A 19,213-nucleotide genomic window follows, 5' to 3' on the forward strand; every position below is an offset into this window, starting at 1 on the left:
CCAAAATTTGCTGAAGGCCTATTTATGTGTTTGCTGAGTGAAAGATAGCTCACTGTGGAGTCCAGGCCACTATACTCTTTCTCCTAATTACTACAGTTACCTGCTGATTCTGTGGTCCCCAATCCCCAGGGCGAAGACTGTGGCCCTAAGGAAGAGGGCTGCCCGCAGGAGGGGAGTGGCAGGCAAGCAAGTGAAGCTTAAACTGTGTTTGCTGCTGCCCCCCACTGTTCACTGTCTGAGCTCCACCTCCCAGCAGATGGCAGCATTAGGTCCTCATAGGAATCACAGGAGCACAAACCCTACTGTACCGTGTGCGCTCCTTATGAGAACCCAATGTCTGATGATCTGAGGTGAGGTGATGCACCCAAATCCTCCTGGAACCACCCCCTCCTCCCCACCCCAGGCCATGAAAAGTCTTCCATGAAACCAGTCCCTAGTGCCAAAAATGTTAGGGACATCTGTGCTAATTAACCTTCCCTTCACCTACCATAGTTCTTTCTAACCTTTCTCCACTCAATAGAGTGACCTTTGTAATATACAAACCTAAGTGAAGCCTAAGTTAAAATCTTCCAAGGGCTTTGCAGTGTCCTTAATCTAAAATCCAGACTGGCCCTCTGTGATGTGACCTCTTCAAACTCTCCAGCCTCCTTTCATGCCACTTCTCCTTTAACTCTCTGATCATAGGTGACTTCTCTCACGTCCCCAAACTCACCTGGCTAGTCTAGTTTACATGTATCACCTCTACACTCTCACAGCACCACACCATACCGTACTTTATGATAACATTCAGCCTCCACATAGTATTCACTGGTTTGTCTGTCTTTCCCCATGAGATGAGAATGTAAGCTCCTCAGAAGGCAGAGCCCACACTTTATGGTACCTTTGCACTCCTATCTTACGGCAGGGCCTGCCTTATTAAATGTTAGGTAACTGATTGAACAAAAGTAGGGAAGACAGGAAGAGGAGCTAGGCCGGGAAAGATAATTTTGACTTTAAATCTATTAATCTTGAGGTAGTACTTGTTTAATAGAATGGAAATGGGCAAGAACAATAAAGAGATTAGGTCTACAGATAAATCTGAAAGTTACATGCATAGAAATAATGGCTACAGTCAAGAGACTAGAGTTTTAAAACTAAATCTAAATTTCGGGAAGATTTTAAAACTAAATCTAAATTTCAGAAAGGCATATTGATTCTATGAGTAAAAGAATGAAAATATGACAAAATAGCTTTAAGGTATAACTCAAGCATATTTATGTGTGTAAATAATTTGATTACGTTATGATTCAGAGCACTGTTAAATAAATTTGTGTTATTGCTTTAGATTACTGGGAACAACAATAGGTAACTCAATTGGCTCTTTATCAAACTCAAGCCATTAGATGACAACAAGTTGATTGTTACCACATTTGATGTGCAGTCATGTACCTCACAATGATGTTTCAGTCAACGGTGGAATTACTGTGCACTACTCACAAGTTTGTGGTGACCCTGGTGTGACCAAAGCTACTGCACTGCCGGTCATATAAAGTTAGAACACACACATTATGTATTGTACATAATACTTGATAATAAACAACCATGCTACCGGCTTAGTATTTACCCTAAGCTAAGGATAATTTATTCAGTACAGTAACCTGCCATACAGGTTAGTGGCATAGGAGCAGTGCATGATCCCATAAAGCCTCAATGTAGAGTAGGCCATGCCGCCTAGGTTTGTGTAAATACATTCTAGCACAGTGGTTCTCAACCTTCCTAATGCCACAACCCTTTAATACAGTTCCTCATGTTGTGGTGACCCCCAACCATAAAATCATTTTCTTTGCTACCTCATAACTGTAATTTTGCTACTGTTACGAATCGTAATATAAATATCTGATATGCAGGATGTATTTTCATTGTTACAAAGGGGTCACGACCCACAGGTTGAGAACCGCTGCTCTAGAGCTTTGCATGCCAGTGAAATCTCCTGATGCATTTCTCAGGACACAGCCCCTTCATTAGGCCACATGCAATTGGACTTTTTATCAAGTTTTCACCATGTAACTAAAAGCCGGCCAATTAGGCATTGAGCCAGATCTGGGAGTTTACAGATATTATGTTTATTCCTATTATGCTCTTCGTTAATGTTCTATGATTTTTAACAGACTACTTTCTCACCTTACATAACATATACATTGAATGTTTAAAACTGAAATTTGATCATCTGAAGACCACCCCAGCTCCCTCCCCACACACATTTCCTTTTTCTAGTCAGTATCTCCTGGGTAAGCCAATAGCTTTCATCCATGAACAGAGTTTAAGTGTCCTTTTTGATGCCACTCTGGTAGGACTTAAAGGAAAACTTCACCAGTTTTAATTTTTTAGTTCATTAAAACAATAAACATTAAAAACGAATATCAGCCATTAGTACAGCCAGATGTGATGAACAGCATGCAAAAGCTATTCACATTTGTAGGATTAAGAATTTGTTGTATTAAAACAGCAAGAGACAAGAGGATCTCTTGAGCCCAAGAATTTGAGGTTGCTGTAAGCTATGACACCATGGCACTCTACCCAGGGCAACAAAGTGGTTTTTTTTTTTTTCTATCTCAAAAAAAAAAAAAAAAAAAAGAGCACATTTACAATATGCACATCAAACCAAATTCCTATTTATTCTAATCATATAAGGTTAGCTTTAAGTCTTGCATTATAATATATACATTCAGTTGATTTTTAAGCTCTTTGAGAAAATTTTGAAATCAAGTTTATCCAGTGTGAACTAATGAGTGTTCCTAAATAACTGAATTAGTTCTCTCCAAACAAAGTGTCTGCATCATGTTACTGATGAGCAACTAGAAGAAAAAGGTGTCAAAACTAGAATGTGACATGGAAAAGGATGAAAAAATTAAAATGGCAGTTAGGAATACCAAATTTCTACTTATGTATAGAAAACGACTATTCATCTGACATAGCAAAGTGCAGCCTCTGTACCTGTAATTGTTACACCATCATCTTTACGAGCTTCAGCCATTTCCTGAACGTGGACTTCTGAGTTCACATCAACCTCTTTTCCTGATAACTGTAAATAAGCTGGAAGAGAAGATGGGACCTTGACAATAATAGAACCTGTAATAAATTTAGAGGTGAGCTGATTAATGCAAAGAAATAAAAAGTACCCAGACTTTATTATATATTTTATTGAAAGGGTAGCACTGCTGCTGGTATACTGTTTTAACTACTTATCATACAGTATTTTAAATAGTAGTGCCTTTTCCTTCCTCCCAGCTGGTCAAAGATTCCTTACTCTCAAGGCATCCACCGTGACTTCTGTCAAGAGTATGGGTCATTAGAATACTCTGAGCTACTAATTCTTCTTTTGCCAATAGCACTATCCAGTTCATCCAATATCAGAAAGTTACTATACATGTAACTTATAGGCAGGATTTACCATTGAGCATTTGCTAAAAGCCAGATACCTAATTACGTTATGTTCTTAATTCCCTTATCAACTTTATGAGTTATTATCCTAATTTTACAGAGAAGAACCCACTACTCTTGGAACTTGGACTCAGCTCAATAAATACAAAGCCCATACTTTTAACCACTGTGGTATTTCATACACTGCTGCATCATGATGCCACAAGACTTGTGTCTCCATTTATCATTGTAACACAACTTGAACCCTGAGTGCTGTGCTTTCACAGTTGTGCCTTGCATGTGAGGAAAAGTAACAGTGTGAAAAAAGCAGCCATATCCTTGTGTGCCTGGGTGCAGTGGCTCAAGCCTGAAATCCCAGCACTTTGGGAGGCTGAGATGGGAGGATCACTTGAAGCCAGGAACTTGAAAACATCCTGGGCAACATGGCGAGACCCTGGCCTCTAAGAAATGAAAAAATTAGCCAGATGTGATGGCACTTGCCTGTAGTCCCAGCTAGCTACTTAGAAGGTTGAGGCAGGAAGATCATTTGAGCCCAGAAGTTTGGGGCTGCAGTTAGCTATGATGGCACCACCGTACTTAAGCACAGGAAACAGAGACCCCTGTCCCTAGGGATAAAAAAGGATTATTTGAATTCCAACAGATTATTTCTTTTGAGAAGATTTCAGGCACCTCAACTTTATTTGCATTTGAATCTGGTTGACAATTCAAGCTTTTAAAGGAATAAATCAGAAAAAGTACTCTGTTAGCTATGAAATTATTTTTCTATTTTCTTTTTTTAAATTTTGGATTAATATGAAGGTACAAACGAAGTCCAAATTATAGTTGATCCCTTCACCCTGTAGGTGGGCCATATACCCCTGCATTGTGCCTAGTAGGTAAGAGCACACCAATCCCTCTTCCTTCTTCCCTCTCTCCCCTTCCTCCTTCCCCTGCCTGCCCTCACATGACTTATGTTTTCTCTTGTGTGGGTGTGTATTTGCTCATCTATTGTTTTCATACTGGTATTGAATACATTAGATACTTGCTTTTCCATTCTTGTGATACTTTACTAAGGAGAATGTTCTTCAGCTCCATCCAGCTCTATCTAGGTTAACACAAAAGATGTAAAGTCTCCATCTTTTTAATGGCTGAATAGTATTCCATGTTATACATATACCACAGTTTGTTAATCCATTCCTGGGTTGATGGGCATTTAGGTTGTTTCCACACCTCATCAATTGTGAATTGAGCTATAGTAAATATTCTAGTGTAGATATCTTTATGGTAAAATGATTTTTTTTTCTTCTGGGTAGATACCTAGTAATGGGATTGTGGGATCAAATGGAAGGTCTACTTTTAGCTCTTTGAGGATTCTCCATACTTCTTTCCAAAGAGGCTGTATCAGTTTGCAACTACACCAATAGTGTAAAAGTGTTCCCTTCTCTCTATAACTGTGGCAGCATCTGCAGCTTTGGGACTTTATGATGTGGGTTATTCTCACTGGGGTTAGGTGACATCCCAAAGTGGTTTTGATTTGCATTTCTCTGATGATTAGGGACAATGAGCATTTTTTTCTTGTATTTTTAGCCATTGTCTGTCTTTTTCAGAGAAGGTTCTATTCATGTCTCTTGCCCATTTATAAATGGGATTGTTTACTCTTTTCTTGTTTACTAATTGGGGTTCTTTATAGACTTTGGTTATCAACCCTTTGTCAGATTTGTCACATGCAAATATCTTTTCCCATTCTGAAGGTTGTCTGTTTAGTTTAATTGTTGTATTCTTAACTGTGTAGAAACTTTTTAGCTATGGAATTATTTTTTAAAACGATTATGTGAATTGCAATATAAATTCACCAACATACTTCCGAAAAAGTTTCTCATTAAATAAAGTAGGTAAGAAGCCCCTACCATAAAGCATTAATTCCATCTCTGTGGACGAAGACAGTTTGGATGACATCTGTTGTGAAAGTTATTACAAGGATTCCTTTAGAACATGTTTAGTTATTGGTCACGGTTTTCCTTCTAGTCTGGTTAATATCAGCTTAAGTTTCCTTAAGTAATTTTGTATCTTCTTAGTCTTCCTTACTGGAGCTAGAAGTTTGGGGTAAGACTGATAAACTCACATACCAACTCTTTAAAAAAATGATGAACAAAGCATATCACTGCAACTTGTTTATTTTATTAAAATACAAATTGCCTTTAAGGCTTCCAATGTAAACTACTAACAGGAAATTCCCCATAACAACATATGAGGGCTTTAGGAAAAAATGAAACAAAAGAAAAACAATCCTGAAGAGTTCAGAATGAATAGAACATACATTTTTTTTTCTACCAAACATACTTTGAAAAGAAGAAAATCATGGATTTAAAAAACTCTTGTCTAGGAATTTAAAAATTATCAAATGTGATAATTTTATGAATAGTTTTTTCTGTTCTTAAATGAATAACATCTTAAATCTACGAGATCTTTGCAGAGAAAGAGCTCTATCCCCATCTCCCTCTGCATCTTTAAAAAATAAAAACTATCATTACCAAACTTCCACAACTGTTTATGAATGAAGACTTCTCATGATCTGAAAATTTTCCTAATGTCCCATCTTTATCACTATCTTTTTTAGAGCTCTTGTTTTACCTTCAACCTCTTTTCACTTCATAAACTTCTTCATGGTTGACATCAATACTGCCTCCTTAAAAATTCAAAAGTGAATTAATACTAACAGTATCATTTATTGAAGGCACACTATGTTAAGATTAGTAGTGATTTTCCTATGGACAAAATGTTAAGTGGAAAAGTCAGTACTCAATTTAAGTATGACTCCCAGACCCAAGCATAACCGTTATGAATGAATCCATAAGGTCATCATATTAACATTCCATAATGGAAAAGAAAACAAGCATTATATTATTTTGTTTTTCACCTGGCAAAATGGTAAAGTCCTAAGAGACTCCAGTGGCTAGCTCTGAAGCCTAGAGCAAGACGGTGGCAGAGTTGGAATGGATTCCAGTTATCATACTGACCATTAAGCAACACAGGCCTTAAAAACTTTCCATTAGTATAAAAAGTTGCCTTTCCCAACTGTAGTGAGAATTAAGAGATCTGAAGAAAGACACAAATCTTTCTTTCCAGTTATCTTTAAGCTTCTGCCAGTAATATGGCAGAGAAAACACAAAATTATAATCCTAATCAAATTCCGTAAAATCATAAGCTATTTCCACAGCTTATTGGAACAATGTTCCGAACAATACTCTAAAGCATTTTAAATGAATGGAGATTAATGACCTTCAAAAGTTTTAAAGTTTTCTATTTGCTTTGTCATCATAGCTCACAGCAACCTCAAAGTATTGGGTTCAAGTGATTCTCCTGCTTCAGCTTCTCAGGCAGCTGTGATTACAGGTGCCCACCACAATAGCCAGCTACTTTTTCTATTTTTAGTAGAGATAGGGTCTCACTCTTGTTCAGGCTGGTCTAGAATTCCTGAGCTCAAGCAATCCACCCATCTCAGCCTCCCAGAGTCCTAGGATTGCAGGTGTGAGCCACCTCACCTGGCTAAAGTATATACCATTTTTAATCAAAGGTCTAGGCTCTTAGGATAAGTTGTTTGTATTAGAAATTATATAGAGAAACACATTATGCATAAGGCTTAAAACTTCAAAAGACTAAGTCAACAATCAGTTTAGAGGCCCATTCTAGTGATACCTTTATTTCAGGATTGCACTTTGAAACCTCTTACTCTATCTACATTGACAGCCTGAGAAGGACCACTTACAGACTGGTAGAAAAGCTCCCAAAAGAACATATGAAAACATTTTCCCTCCAAAGAATATTCTATTTCAGAAATAAGACTAAACTGAAAAACCCACATAGCAACATTAAAATAATAATGGTCCACAATAATTGTCAAAATGTTACAACATTTTTGTTTGTAGTACAAAGGAAAAGACAGCTTTTGTGGCCATCTGTCCCCAAAATTTTAAAAATCATTGGTCTAGAGGGCAAGAACTTTAGCAAGAACTTTAAATCAAGTTCTATCAGAAGACATTTTCTTGAGATTTCTAGGTCAGTATAGATAATTTGACCATCTGTTTCCTAAGTGTTACATAAACCTTCCTTACACCATATGTCAAAATAAAACATTCCATTTGGCTAACCTTTATGGGATTTCAGTTCCACTTGCCCCAGTTGGCTGACATAAACATCTATGGCACCCTGATGAGCTGAGGCTTTTAAAGATCCAGAGGATGAATCTGGGAAGAAGGAAAAACCATGAGCAGAATCATTCTTACTTGAGTGAATGGAATTGTCAACTTGAAATAAAAGGCTCTACTTTAGTAAGAGGAAAAGGAGCTAAGAATCTTGTAAAATTTTGTATTTTTCCTCCTAGCAATGCCATCATTTTCATTAAAATGTTAACAGTATCAGAAATCTGGAAATCTATATCTAGACAACTAATTAAAAACCTCTACATTTATAGTAACCTGAATAATTTATCTCTACACATTTACTCTAGAACCTAATAAGGAGGGAAGTCGGTGTGCAAGCAAAAAGCCGTGAAGCATCATGGATGTATCTGGTTTATTATCATATTGACAAATTTTGTAAAACTTCCAATAATTACCAAAGAATTCTACCTCATATACAGTCATATAAGCAGTGGCAAAGTGAACAAAAAATCAAGACCCCTCATAATTTTTCCTTTTGGCAAATTTGCTAGTACTAAAATTTTAGTGTTATAGTAGTAAAAGAGTACATAGGTTTTGCTGTATTTTTTAGAGGGACATTAGGGGGTGAGGAAGAAGAATCATTTGACAGTAGGTGAAGCTTGTTTACATGTTATATTTCTTTTCAAGCTTCTGAGACATCTTTAAGTCAAGGTAAAAAAATCATAATTAAAGTAGGGCTGATTTTACACTCAATTTCCCTCTTTTATCCATGAACCCAGTTTTAAATCAGCCAGTATTTCAAGTTCAAGTTCCAGTCAGAAATAAGGAAATAAGAGAGTGGTTAGTGATTTTTCCTTCTTCTCCTTCTCCTGTGGCAACTGAATCTATAATTTAATATTCTATCTGACTGCCTGGAGAAGGCCAAGCCATATTCTTTTGAGAGAGACATTTTTAAAAGCATATTTTTATCAGGAGTTTTATTACTTCAAAGTGGAAGCTAAGGAGAGAGTAAGGTAAAAATTATATCATACTTTTTATAAAATGTGGAGAGAAAACATTTGTATATCTACATACATTTTTCCTTAAAAGAAACTTTACTCTCAACAAAGACAATAATTTTGGAATAAGCTATTCAAAATCTAGCTCTGAGATCATTTATAATAATTTACCGCCAATCGACACTGAAAAATGTCCTTTATCAGATCCAATTTAATTAGTTTTCAAGTTTCAAAAGTAAACACTGATGGTGGGACATGATATCACTAGAGATAAGTAACACAGAGTAACTGGACAAAGATGACTATTTCACTGTGTAAGTACAAGCAGAAACTCCTTTTAAAACCTCTTACTGAATCCTGAAAAAAGCCAAGTAAAAAATACACTATGGTAAAAAAAAAAAAAAAAAAATGTGGACTACACAATGTTTGTATTATCCCAGACAGAACATAGTCAAGTATTTAAACATTAGTTTGATTTCTTGCTTTCTCCAGGAGGAATGGAAAAAAACCTAAGATTTTGAAGTGGCTCATAAACAATACTTTTACTTCTTTTTCCCACCCAAGTGGGAAATAAACAACGGCTAAATAATTACATCTGAAGCCACAAAGTAATTATATCCTCATGTAATCAGCTCTGATAATGGCCCATCGCTGGCAGGCTGTCAAAAAAGAAAATTAAAACTTTTGATATATTTTCAAAAGAGAAAGCAAAGGATATCTTTAAAAAAATTGTAGTGAAATACTCTACTTTTGTTCTTTGTAATGTTGAAACTGCAATTAATTACCAAGAGTAAAATTAGGGTTTCATTTATAGAATTTATTTTTTATTTGGAGTCACAAAAGGAGAAATTCTATAGATATGGGAGAAATCCTTAACGGAAATACGTAATAGAGGGTGATTAATAAGTGAACAGAGATGTGAGTTCAGACAGTGGTAGGAATAAGCAAACTATCACAGAGAGTTTTCAATCATTATTATTCTGGGCAAAGATCTTGTTAGTCTGACAGAGACCATTGAGTTTTCTTGGAACATTAAATACACAAAAGGGAAAAACTGATGTCAACCACCAGCGAACACTACATACAACTAAAGAAACAGAAATTGGTAATATAGACTAGCATGAATAACAACTAAGTTTTAAAGGCTAACGTTCTAAACTTTGCTATTTTTTTCAAATAAATGGAGAACTCTCTTAAAATTAGTCAAACACATTAAAGTCCTTAACTTTCATAATTTTACACTGGAGTTTCAAAATATAAATATGAGGAAGAGCAACATGAAAGATATTTCTTTATTTCTGTAACCTGATGTATATACACTTACAAAACTACTAATTGCAAGAACAAGGAACAAATTTTACACATAGGACATAGGACTTGAAAAAGAATGTTAAGGTCACTTTAAGTAAAGGTTTCTAAATGGATGTTCTGTATTAGGGAGAGAGCAAAAAGGAAGCTGGGCTTATCAAAGGCACAAAAAGGAAAAAAAATTTAAAAAGAGATGTTCTGTCTTTTTAAAAAAGATATAATTCCCAGTACTAAGGTTGTGACAGTGCCTTCTGAAAGAGGTAAGACACTAGAGAGACCGTAGAGCTTGGTGAGCAAATCTCTTAGCCCTCCGACCCCACCGTTAGCTACTATGAAGCTCTGCTTTCTCCTGTTGACTCATTCTAAGTGGAAGATTCCCTAGTGCTCCAAAGGTATTATTTAAAAAATAGCAATCCAAGGAAGATCAGGGTTTTGACATACACAATCACTAAGCACTTAATAGCACTTCAGCTTCTGAGAAAAGCTCTGAAACAGGTTTGAACGTTTAGACAAAATCCAAATGACTTGATAACTTAATAAGCTGATTGTTTATATTATCTAAATTAGAAACAGAGGATCATAATTACATTTATTCCTTTTATAAAGGAATCATAGAGAGGATACTTATTCTCCTGAAATCGAGTAGTATAATACCTAAATCATCTCAAGTCCGATACATTTCAACTAGGCCAACTTTTCTTGAGACCCATTTCAATACACTGAAACCTTGGCCAGTCTAACAAGTTCCCCCTCAGGTTCCTAGGAATCACTTTTTGTTTCTTTGTAACTGTTCTGCTTCTACTAATCTCAATTCTTCAAAATCCAAATTGCTCAGTACACTTTAATTAAGTAGGTTGTCATGATTTGTGGAGCTGCCTTCAACTTTCTCCAGTAACCATCCAATGAAGAAATTCCATATAACATTATCTTAAAACATTACCCACTTTTCACCTTTGGGATTAAGGCACCAAACCCAGAATTTTTCTAGAACTGTAAAAACAATGATTTTTTAGGTCCTATAGCAGAGTTGAAAAACTACTGCCCACCTTCTGTTTTTGTTAAATAAAGTTTTATTGGAACACACATACAAGTATAGCTATTTCTATATGTACTGTCAATGGCTGTTTTTGTGTTATAATGGAGAACTGCATGGTCCAGAAGACTGTTATTGCCCACGAAGCCAAAAGTATTTTCTATCTGGTGCTTTATAGGCAAAGGCTGCCAACTCCTGCTCTAGAGCAAAACATTTTGTTTTGTGAAAAATGATCTTAACTTCCCTTGAAATCAGAATGTAAAATTTGATTCTATTTAAGACAGACATTTACCAGTTTACTGAAACCAGATTTTGGTTCCAAGGCAGCATTAGTAATAAACATATGGTTATAAAATTCTTGCTTAAAGAAACGAAAAAAGTTGTCTTAGGGCAGTTCTCACTTTTCATTGACCTTGACTGCTCACTATTTTCTATGGGTAATGGAGTTGCTTCCACAGATTTACTAACTAGCACATGACCAAGTAGATATATAGGACTTTGCTGAGTTGGGTAAAGATTATGTCATAGCCTTATTTGTTTGTTTATTTCACCTCTTTAGCTGTTATATCCCTATTTAAAAAATTAGCAATTCTCATTTGCTTATAAAAGAACACAAGTTCTTTTTTTTTTGAGACGGAGCTTCAAGCTATCCTCCTGGGTAGAGTGCCATGGCATCACACTCACAGCAACCTCCAACTCCTGGGCTCAAGCGAGTCTCCTGCCTCAGCCTCCCAAGTAGCTGGGACCACAGGTGCCTGCCACAACGCCTGGCCATTTTTTGGTTGCAGCCATCATTGTTGTTTGGCGGGCCCAGGCTGGGGATTCGAACCCGCCACCTTAGGTGTATGTGGCTGGCGCCTTAGCCGCTTGAGCCACAGGCGCCAAGCTAGAACACAAGTTCTTAAAAAATGAGGCATCTCCTGCTCTAGTTGTCTTTGGAAATGGGATGGATTCTCACAATGGGTTGTGTTTAGGTCCAGACATACTAGAAGGAAGAGGCTTATAACAAGTAAACAAGCTTTGACTTCTATATGTGCTGATAATTGTTGCTATGCCCCCCTCCTCCCTTCTCTCCTTCTTGTCCTTCCATTTCTGAGTCAATGCTTACTGTAAGAGCATACATACTATATCTGAAATAATAGTATAATGCTCTATAACCTTACACTTTAAGCTAATAAAATGTCATGAATGTATTTCTATATTGCAAACTAGAGAGCTAGGTTATTATATTCTTAAAGGCTGAATGATATTTCACTTTATGAGTATACCATACATAATGCATTGAACTGTTATCTTAGTGGGAACAAATTAAAATGTACACCATCATTACAAACAAAGAGATGTACATCTTTAAGCATATCTCTTTATATCCTTACCAGATTATTCCTTAGGATAGATTTCTAAAAGAGGGGGCAAAGCAAATGTACATACTCTGTCTTGACTTGACTTCTGTCTTGACATACATTTCCAAACTGTCCTAAAATATGGTTTAGCAAATTCATACTTAAACTAATAATTTGTAAGAAACTCTGTTTCACTATACCCTTATCAATATCAGTAGATGTTATCAACATTTTAAGTCATGACTGCTTATATTTGTTTTCCATTAGTAAGAAAGTAGTACCACACTGTTCCATGTTCCCAGTGACTATTCCCTTTCTTCTCATCTCTCTCTCTCCTCCCCACCGACACCAGACACCTGCATATTGTTATGTGTATGTGTGAATATATATATTTTGCAGATATCTTTCTAGTCTTTATCTTTTACTCTGGTTTACATAGTATAGAAAAAAAGCAAAAAGTCAACCCAGAATTACATACCTAGTGATAGCATCCTTCAAAAAAGAAGGCAAAACAAAGATATTTTTAGATAAAAGGTAAGAGAAAATGTCACTAGCAGACTTGAGCTACAAGAAATGCTAAGGTTCCTCGTTTGCATAATGGTGAACCAAAAAAAAAAAAAAAGAAAGAAAGAAATGCTAAGGAAATGATACCAATTATAAATTCATATCCTCAGGAAGAAATGAAGAACACTGGAAATAGTAAATATAAAAAAATTATTTTCCCCTCTGAAATTCTTTAAAGTACATCTGACAATGTAAAACAAAAATCATATCATGTTATGAGGTTTATAATATATGCACATATAAGACAGCTTATACTACAAAGGATAGGCAGGGAATCTATGTGATTGGAAGTTCATATATTTTAAATGAAGTGGCATAATGTTAATTCAAAGTAGACTGTAAATAGTTAAGTTTGCATATTGAAATCACTAGAATAACCACTAAAAGTTTATGTAAAAGGTATAGCTAATAGGTCTCTTGGAAAATTAAAATGGAATTAAAAAATATATCCACTTAATGCAAAAGAAGACAAAGGAAGGAGAAAAAGAGAAACAACAAAAATAAAAGGGACAAAAGAAAATCAGTAGTAAAATGGTAGAACATACCCAACCATATCAGTAATTATATTAAATGTTAATGGCCTACACACTCCAAAGAAAAAATGAATTTTTAAAAATGCTGTCTCTAAAACATGGTTTTTATACATAAAGATAGTTGAAAATAAATGAATGGAAAGAGATATGCCATGATAACATTAAGCAGAAGAAAGAAAAAGTATTGTTATTATCACTAATTGTAAACATAAGAATGCCTCTATCATTATCCAATGCAGTAGATTCAAGACAAGTGTTATCTGAGAAAGAAAGACCTTTCACAGTGAGAAAAGGGTTAATTCATCAGGAAGACATAATTTTAAAAATTTGTATATATCTAAACAACAGATTCAAAAGCTGAAAGAATTAGTTGAAAAATTTTTAAGATCCCTCTCTCAGCAACTGACAGAACAACCTGACTTGAAAAAAGACAGAGAATACAACACACTTATTTCAAGGGCATATGATACATTCACAATATAGAACCATATACCAGATGATAAGTCTCAATAAATGTAAAATAACTGAAATCAGAGTACATTCTCTAACAAGAATGGAATTATTTAAATTAGAAATCGATAAAAATGAGATCTAGCAAAATCCTAAATATATGAAAATTGAGAGGCTGGGTGTGGTAGCTCAGGTTGCTGTGAGCTATGATTCCATGGCACTCTACTAGGGGGTGTGTGTGTGTAACAAAGTGAGACTCTGTCTCAAAAAGAAAGAAAGAAAACTGAACAGATTTCTATGGATCATTATTACATGAACAAATTTGACAATGTAAGTGAGATGAATTCCTTGAAAATAACAATCACCAAAATGTAACACCAGATAAAACACGGACAGACACCTAAATGGAGAGTTATACCATGTCCATGAATTAGAAGACTCAGTGTTGCTGAGAGTGCATTTTCTCCAAATGGAACTATGATTCAATTATTCACTGCAATCTCAAATACAAATGCAGGTGCATTTTTTGGTAGAAAACTGACTGGAAAACCAAAGGACATACAATATCCAAAGCAATCTTAAAAAAAGAAATTTGGAAGACTTCGACTACCTGATTACTTGTTATTATAAAGTCATAGTTATGAAGATGTTGTAGCTTTGGCATAAGACTCAACAAGTAAGCCAATCAATCCAAAGTGAAAGAGCAGAAACAGATGCATACTTAAACAGTCATTTGATTGTAGATAAAGATACTGAAGTAATCCATGAGGGAAAGGAAGTTTTCCTCAACAATGGTGATGTAACAAGTAGATATCCATGTGGGAAAAAGGTAACCTTGACTCCTAACTCACATTAATGCAAAAATTAGAGATGATCAGAGGAAAAAGCAAAAATTTTTACGCTGCTAGGAAAAAAAAATAAGAGAATATCCTGCAACTTGATAATACAAATAACCCAACTGAAAAATAAATAAGCAATAGCTCTAAACAAAAACCTCAAAAAGGAAGTGTCAAGGATATACCACTATTTACATCCCAGGATAGGTAAAATTTAAAAGACTGGTAATCATAAATGTTGGTGAGGATCTGGAGCAACTAGAATTCTCATATATTGTTAAGAGTATAAAATGGAACTCTGGGGAAAGGTCTGGTAGTTTATCATAAAATTAAATGTATACCTACTTGCTCAGCCCAGCAATTCTATACTTACATATTTTGCCAAGAGGAAAAAAGAAACCATCCATCCATAAAACAACTTGTATAAGTAGGTTTATTAACAGCTTTATTTAAAACTGCCCCAAATTAGAAATAACCCAGATGGCCATTAATAGGGCAATGGATAAATAAAGCTTTCCAGTGGCCTGATTTCAATCTGGTATGTTATAAAATAACAATGAGGTTGCCCTTTTAAAATATAAACTTTATATCACTCATCTATTGACATCTTGCTGTAGTTGGAATAAAGTTCCAACTCTTACCATGTCTACAAGGTTCTAAGATCCAGCCTGACTTACCTCATCCCCACCACTTTCCCCAAACTTTCTACATCTCAAAAACAATAAACTCCTTCCATTCTCAAGATTGTACTTGCTGTTTCTCTATGTGGGAAGCTCTGCATCCATGCCTCTTTCCATTATTCTGACCTTAATTCAAATCTCCCTTCCCTCCCAGTCCCAGACCATTCCTGGTTTAACCATCTCTATCCCATTACCCTTGCTGACTTCTTCATTGCACTTACCATGAAATGAAATTACCCTTTGACATTATATGTTTATTATTTTCTTCCTAGCATTCAAAGAAGATGAGGTATCTGAGCACAGAAATCAAGTCTTGTTGACCAATACATACCCAAGTACCTAAAAGAATCCCAGACACATAGTAGGCACTCAATAAATACATACTGAGCATGTTACTGGCATACTCAGGGCTGCCTTCAAATGTTAACACAATTTTGGGACCAATAAACAGTGACATAATTTATATCTTTCTTTCTTTCAAAGACTTAATGTAGATATTTGAAAAACTCAACAAATTTCTATTTTATTTCTTAATACTAGCTCAAGTAATTTTCTCTGAGTATACATATTTGTACATTGGCTCTGCTTATATTTGACTTGCAAATCAGGATCCTGTCAAGTTCATTAGCTAAACTGTAGACTTTATTTATTCTAAAAAGTATCACAAATATAACTATTTTAAAAAGTGGGCAAAATTTACCAACCAGCAGCTTAGTACGTACCTACTGTGATGTTACCCATCTTAGTTTGTAATATTATATCACCTGTAAAAGAGAGAAAAAGAAAGATAATTTTATATATTATGGATAATCTAGAAATGAACTATTATACAGAAACCTAAAACCTGGTTGGGTATCTACAATTCTATTTAATAACTATTATAATTGTTCATATATACAGTTATAATATAATTGGCAATTTTTCTCAGTATCACCAGTCCACTTAGAGATTTAGTTGAAGTTCTGAAACAATTAGCTTTAATTAAGCATTTATGCAAACCTTCCTTTATTCCCAAATCTAAAACTTTGATAGCACAACTACAAAACAAACCACCATGCTTCTTGAAACACAAAGGGAAAATGATACTTCTAAAACTCATAAATGAAAAAAAGTACACACATGTATCTACTATGCATTTTCAACCTAAACATTATGTATTTATCAGACCACATAAAGCCAAGTTTTTTTTTAATTTTTTTTTTTTTGAGACAGAGCTTCAAGCTATCCCCCTGGGTAGAGTGCTGTGGCATCACAGCTCAGAGCAACCTCCAACTCCCGGGCTCAAGCGACTCTCCTGACTCAGCCTCCCAAGTAGCTGGGACCACAGGCACCCGCCACAACCCTGGGCTATTTTTTGGTTGCAGCCATCATTGTTGTTTGGTGGGCCCAGGCTGGATTTGAACCCACCACTTTAGGTGTATGTGGCTCGCACCTTAGCCACTTGAGCCACAGGCGCCAAGCCATAAAGCCAAGTTTTGAGCCAAAAACACTTCATATTGGGTGGAAAAAATAATTACTTTTATTTTTCAGTTCAGTTATATAACTATTCAGTTCAGTTAAATAACTATTAACTATAGTTAGTAGTTAATCTGGACCAAGAATTAAAGTGGTTTTGGGGTACAAATAATGAATATATGAAAGTGTAACAACTTTTATTTTTGTTAAATAAACAGTTGCATAAAAGTGCAACTAACTTTTAGTTTTCAGTTCAGTTGCCATGTCTTTCTGTTAGATTAAAATAGTTAATCTGGACCAAGAGTTAAAGTGGTTTGGGGGTACAAATAATGAATATATGAAAGTGTAACTAACAAAAAAAATTCAGGGCAGCGCCTGTGGCTGAAATGAGTAGGGGACCGGCCCCAAATGCTGGAGGTGGTAGGTTCAAACCCAGCCCTGGCCAAAAACTCCAAAAAAAATAATTCAAAGCTTTCCATCTTTCAATGAAAATATATTTTCCAGGACAAGTACCAGATATTGCAACTATTCTTCCCAGCTCCTTTCCTCTAATACCAAAAGTAGTAGGATTTTTTGTTTGTGTGTTTGTACATACAAGTACTCTTGGATTCAGGAACTCATACTCATTCCACCAAAATGTAAGCAGTAATATTACCTCTTCTAAAATAATTCCAAAACTATGCTAAAAAGTAAAGGAATAACTTTGGTCTCAGAATTAATGTAAGATAAACTCATTCATGTATTATATAAATACTAACATGAATCAATTATTTGGGAAAAAGCAAAAAAGGAACTTGATTCATTTGTGCAGCAGTCAGATAGGCCTGAGTGCAAAATTTCCTTTCAAGGTCTAACATTCCATCCTGCTTCATGTGAGTATATGAACAAGGGGTACATGTATATAGAAATAAAACCTTGGTTTGTGCGTAGAAGCTCATAAAATTATTTTCAAGTCTCATTAAGTTATAAGACTGAGAAGATCCTGTTAATGTGTGAAGTAAATGTTATTTCACTGGTGTGTTCCGTACATGCTCTTCCAACTTTCAAATGCGGTAAATATAGATTGACCATCACATGCAAACCGGCCAGTCAAGCAGACATCATATGGTCCATAATAACTATGCGTGTTTTTATTACTCGCAAGTTATGAAACTTTTCCACAAATCCTAGTATTTGAGAAAATACAGTTTTTCTTCATTAGTCACCCTTCATTCTAACGTGGTCAGAGGAAAAAGAAACAAGCAATCAATTGAAAGATAAACAGTGGTTTCTTTTTCTTCGCTAAACTAAATGTAATTGTGGTTAAAACAACACATATACGCATATAATCCAAACACAGCAATCAAATATTCTTAAAGGTTAAGTCCTTTTGTGTTATTTTTTTCTTTTCCCTTGGAGGGGAGGGATATAGAAAGGGCCATTTGCAAGCCATAATGCTAAATTCTAAGACTACAGAGATGAATGAAACATGATCCTTGCTCTTGAGGACTTTATAATTAGGAAAAAAATGTATGGGTCAATGGAAAGCCAGAGATGGGGTGAGGATGTTAGCTGAGTACTGAAAGATTACTAAAAGTCAGTGAGATTTTTTTTTTAAACTTGGAACAGCATTTCAGGCAGAATGAACAGCATGATCAGTATGATCCAGGGCTCTGATCAAAGACTCAGAAGCATAAAACAGGTAAGAATGTGTGCGGGGGAAAAAGTAAGAAGTTATATATGATGATAGCTCTGAGGGCCATTCCAGAAAAAAAGTTCCAAAATTGTTTTGAAGGAGGGGACTAGGTGCTGACGTTTGTGCATTGCTTCCCAAGGGAGTACCTCGAAGGGGACGTACTAATACACAGCAATGAGGTATGTGGCACTTTTTCCAGGATGAATTTGCAGGCTTAATTGTCCAACCATATATCTCAGCCATTTGAAAATATTCTGTCTAAGGTATGGGCAGAAATAATCTCTGTGCTGCTAGGCTTGGCTTCTGAAACTTCTTGCATGGTCCTCTGTGTTCTCATCACTTCCTTGCATGGAAGCTTGGAAGCCACAAACTGAAGATGGTGGCATCACCATTACAGAAGGAGCCACGTCTGTCTCCAAGGAGCTGAGCTGAGGACAAATACTGTATGTGATAGTAATATTTTGTTTCATATGTCTTAATCCTGAAAAACCTACACTGTCTGCACTAGAAACAGAGCTGGAATTCCTTTGAAGATTTCATATAAATAAGTTTAACATGTTCAAATTCAACATCAAGTATCAAAATGATAATCAAACCGAAACTTCACAGTGGACCTAGAAATACTAGAATTTCAATAAAGTATTTTCATGAACTTCAGGAAAAGGTCTATTTAATCTGACAAAAGTTTCTTTGTTTTAAAATTTAATATTATTTCTGGGTGGCACTTGTGGCTCAGTGGGTAGAGCTCTGGCCCCATATATCAAGGGTGGTGGCTTCAA

The 19,213-nt window shown here is 35.5% G+C and overlaps 1 protein-coding gene across 1 annotated transcript in view; it reads right to left on the reverse strand.

The window, feature by feature from the left end:
• FAM185A (family with sequence similarity 185 member A) overlaps window positions 1–19,213 on the reverse strand; it is a 47,763-nt gene that overhangs the window by 10,880 nt on the left and 17,670 nt on the right. Inside the window, exons 5-7 of the mRNA XM_003782802.3 lie at window positions 16,027–16,068; window positions 7,548–7,643; window positions 2,974–3,108 (exon numbers count right to left, since the gene is read on the reverse strand). Of these exons, the coding sequence (XP_003782850.1) occupies window positions 2,974–3,108; window positions 7,548–7,643; window positions 16,027–16,068 (273 nt within the window). The remainder of the gene's footprint in view (window positions 1–2,973; window positions 3,109–7,547; window positions 7,644–16,026; window positions 16,069–19,213) is intronic.

Source organism: Otolemur garnettii, unplaced genomic scaffold, assembly GCF_000181295.1.
Source record: "Otolemur garnettii isolate 467f Iridium unplaced genomic scaffold, OtoGar3 scaffold00005, whole genome shotgun sequence".
Lineage (NCBI taxonomy): Eukaryota > Metazoa > Chordata > Mammalia > Primates > Galagidae > Otolemur > Otolemur garnettii.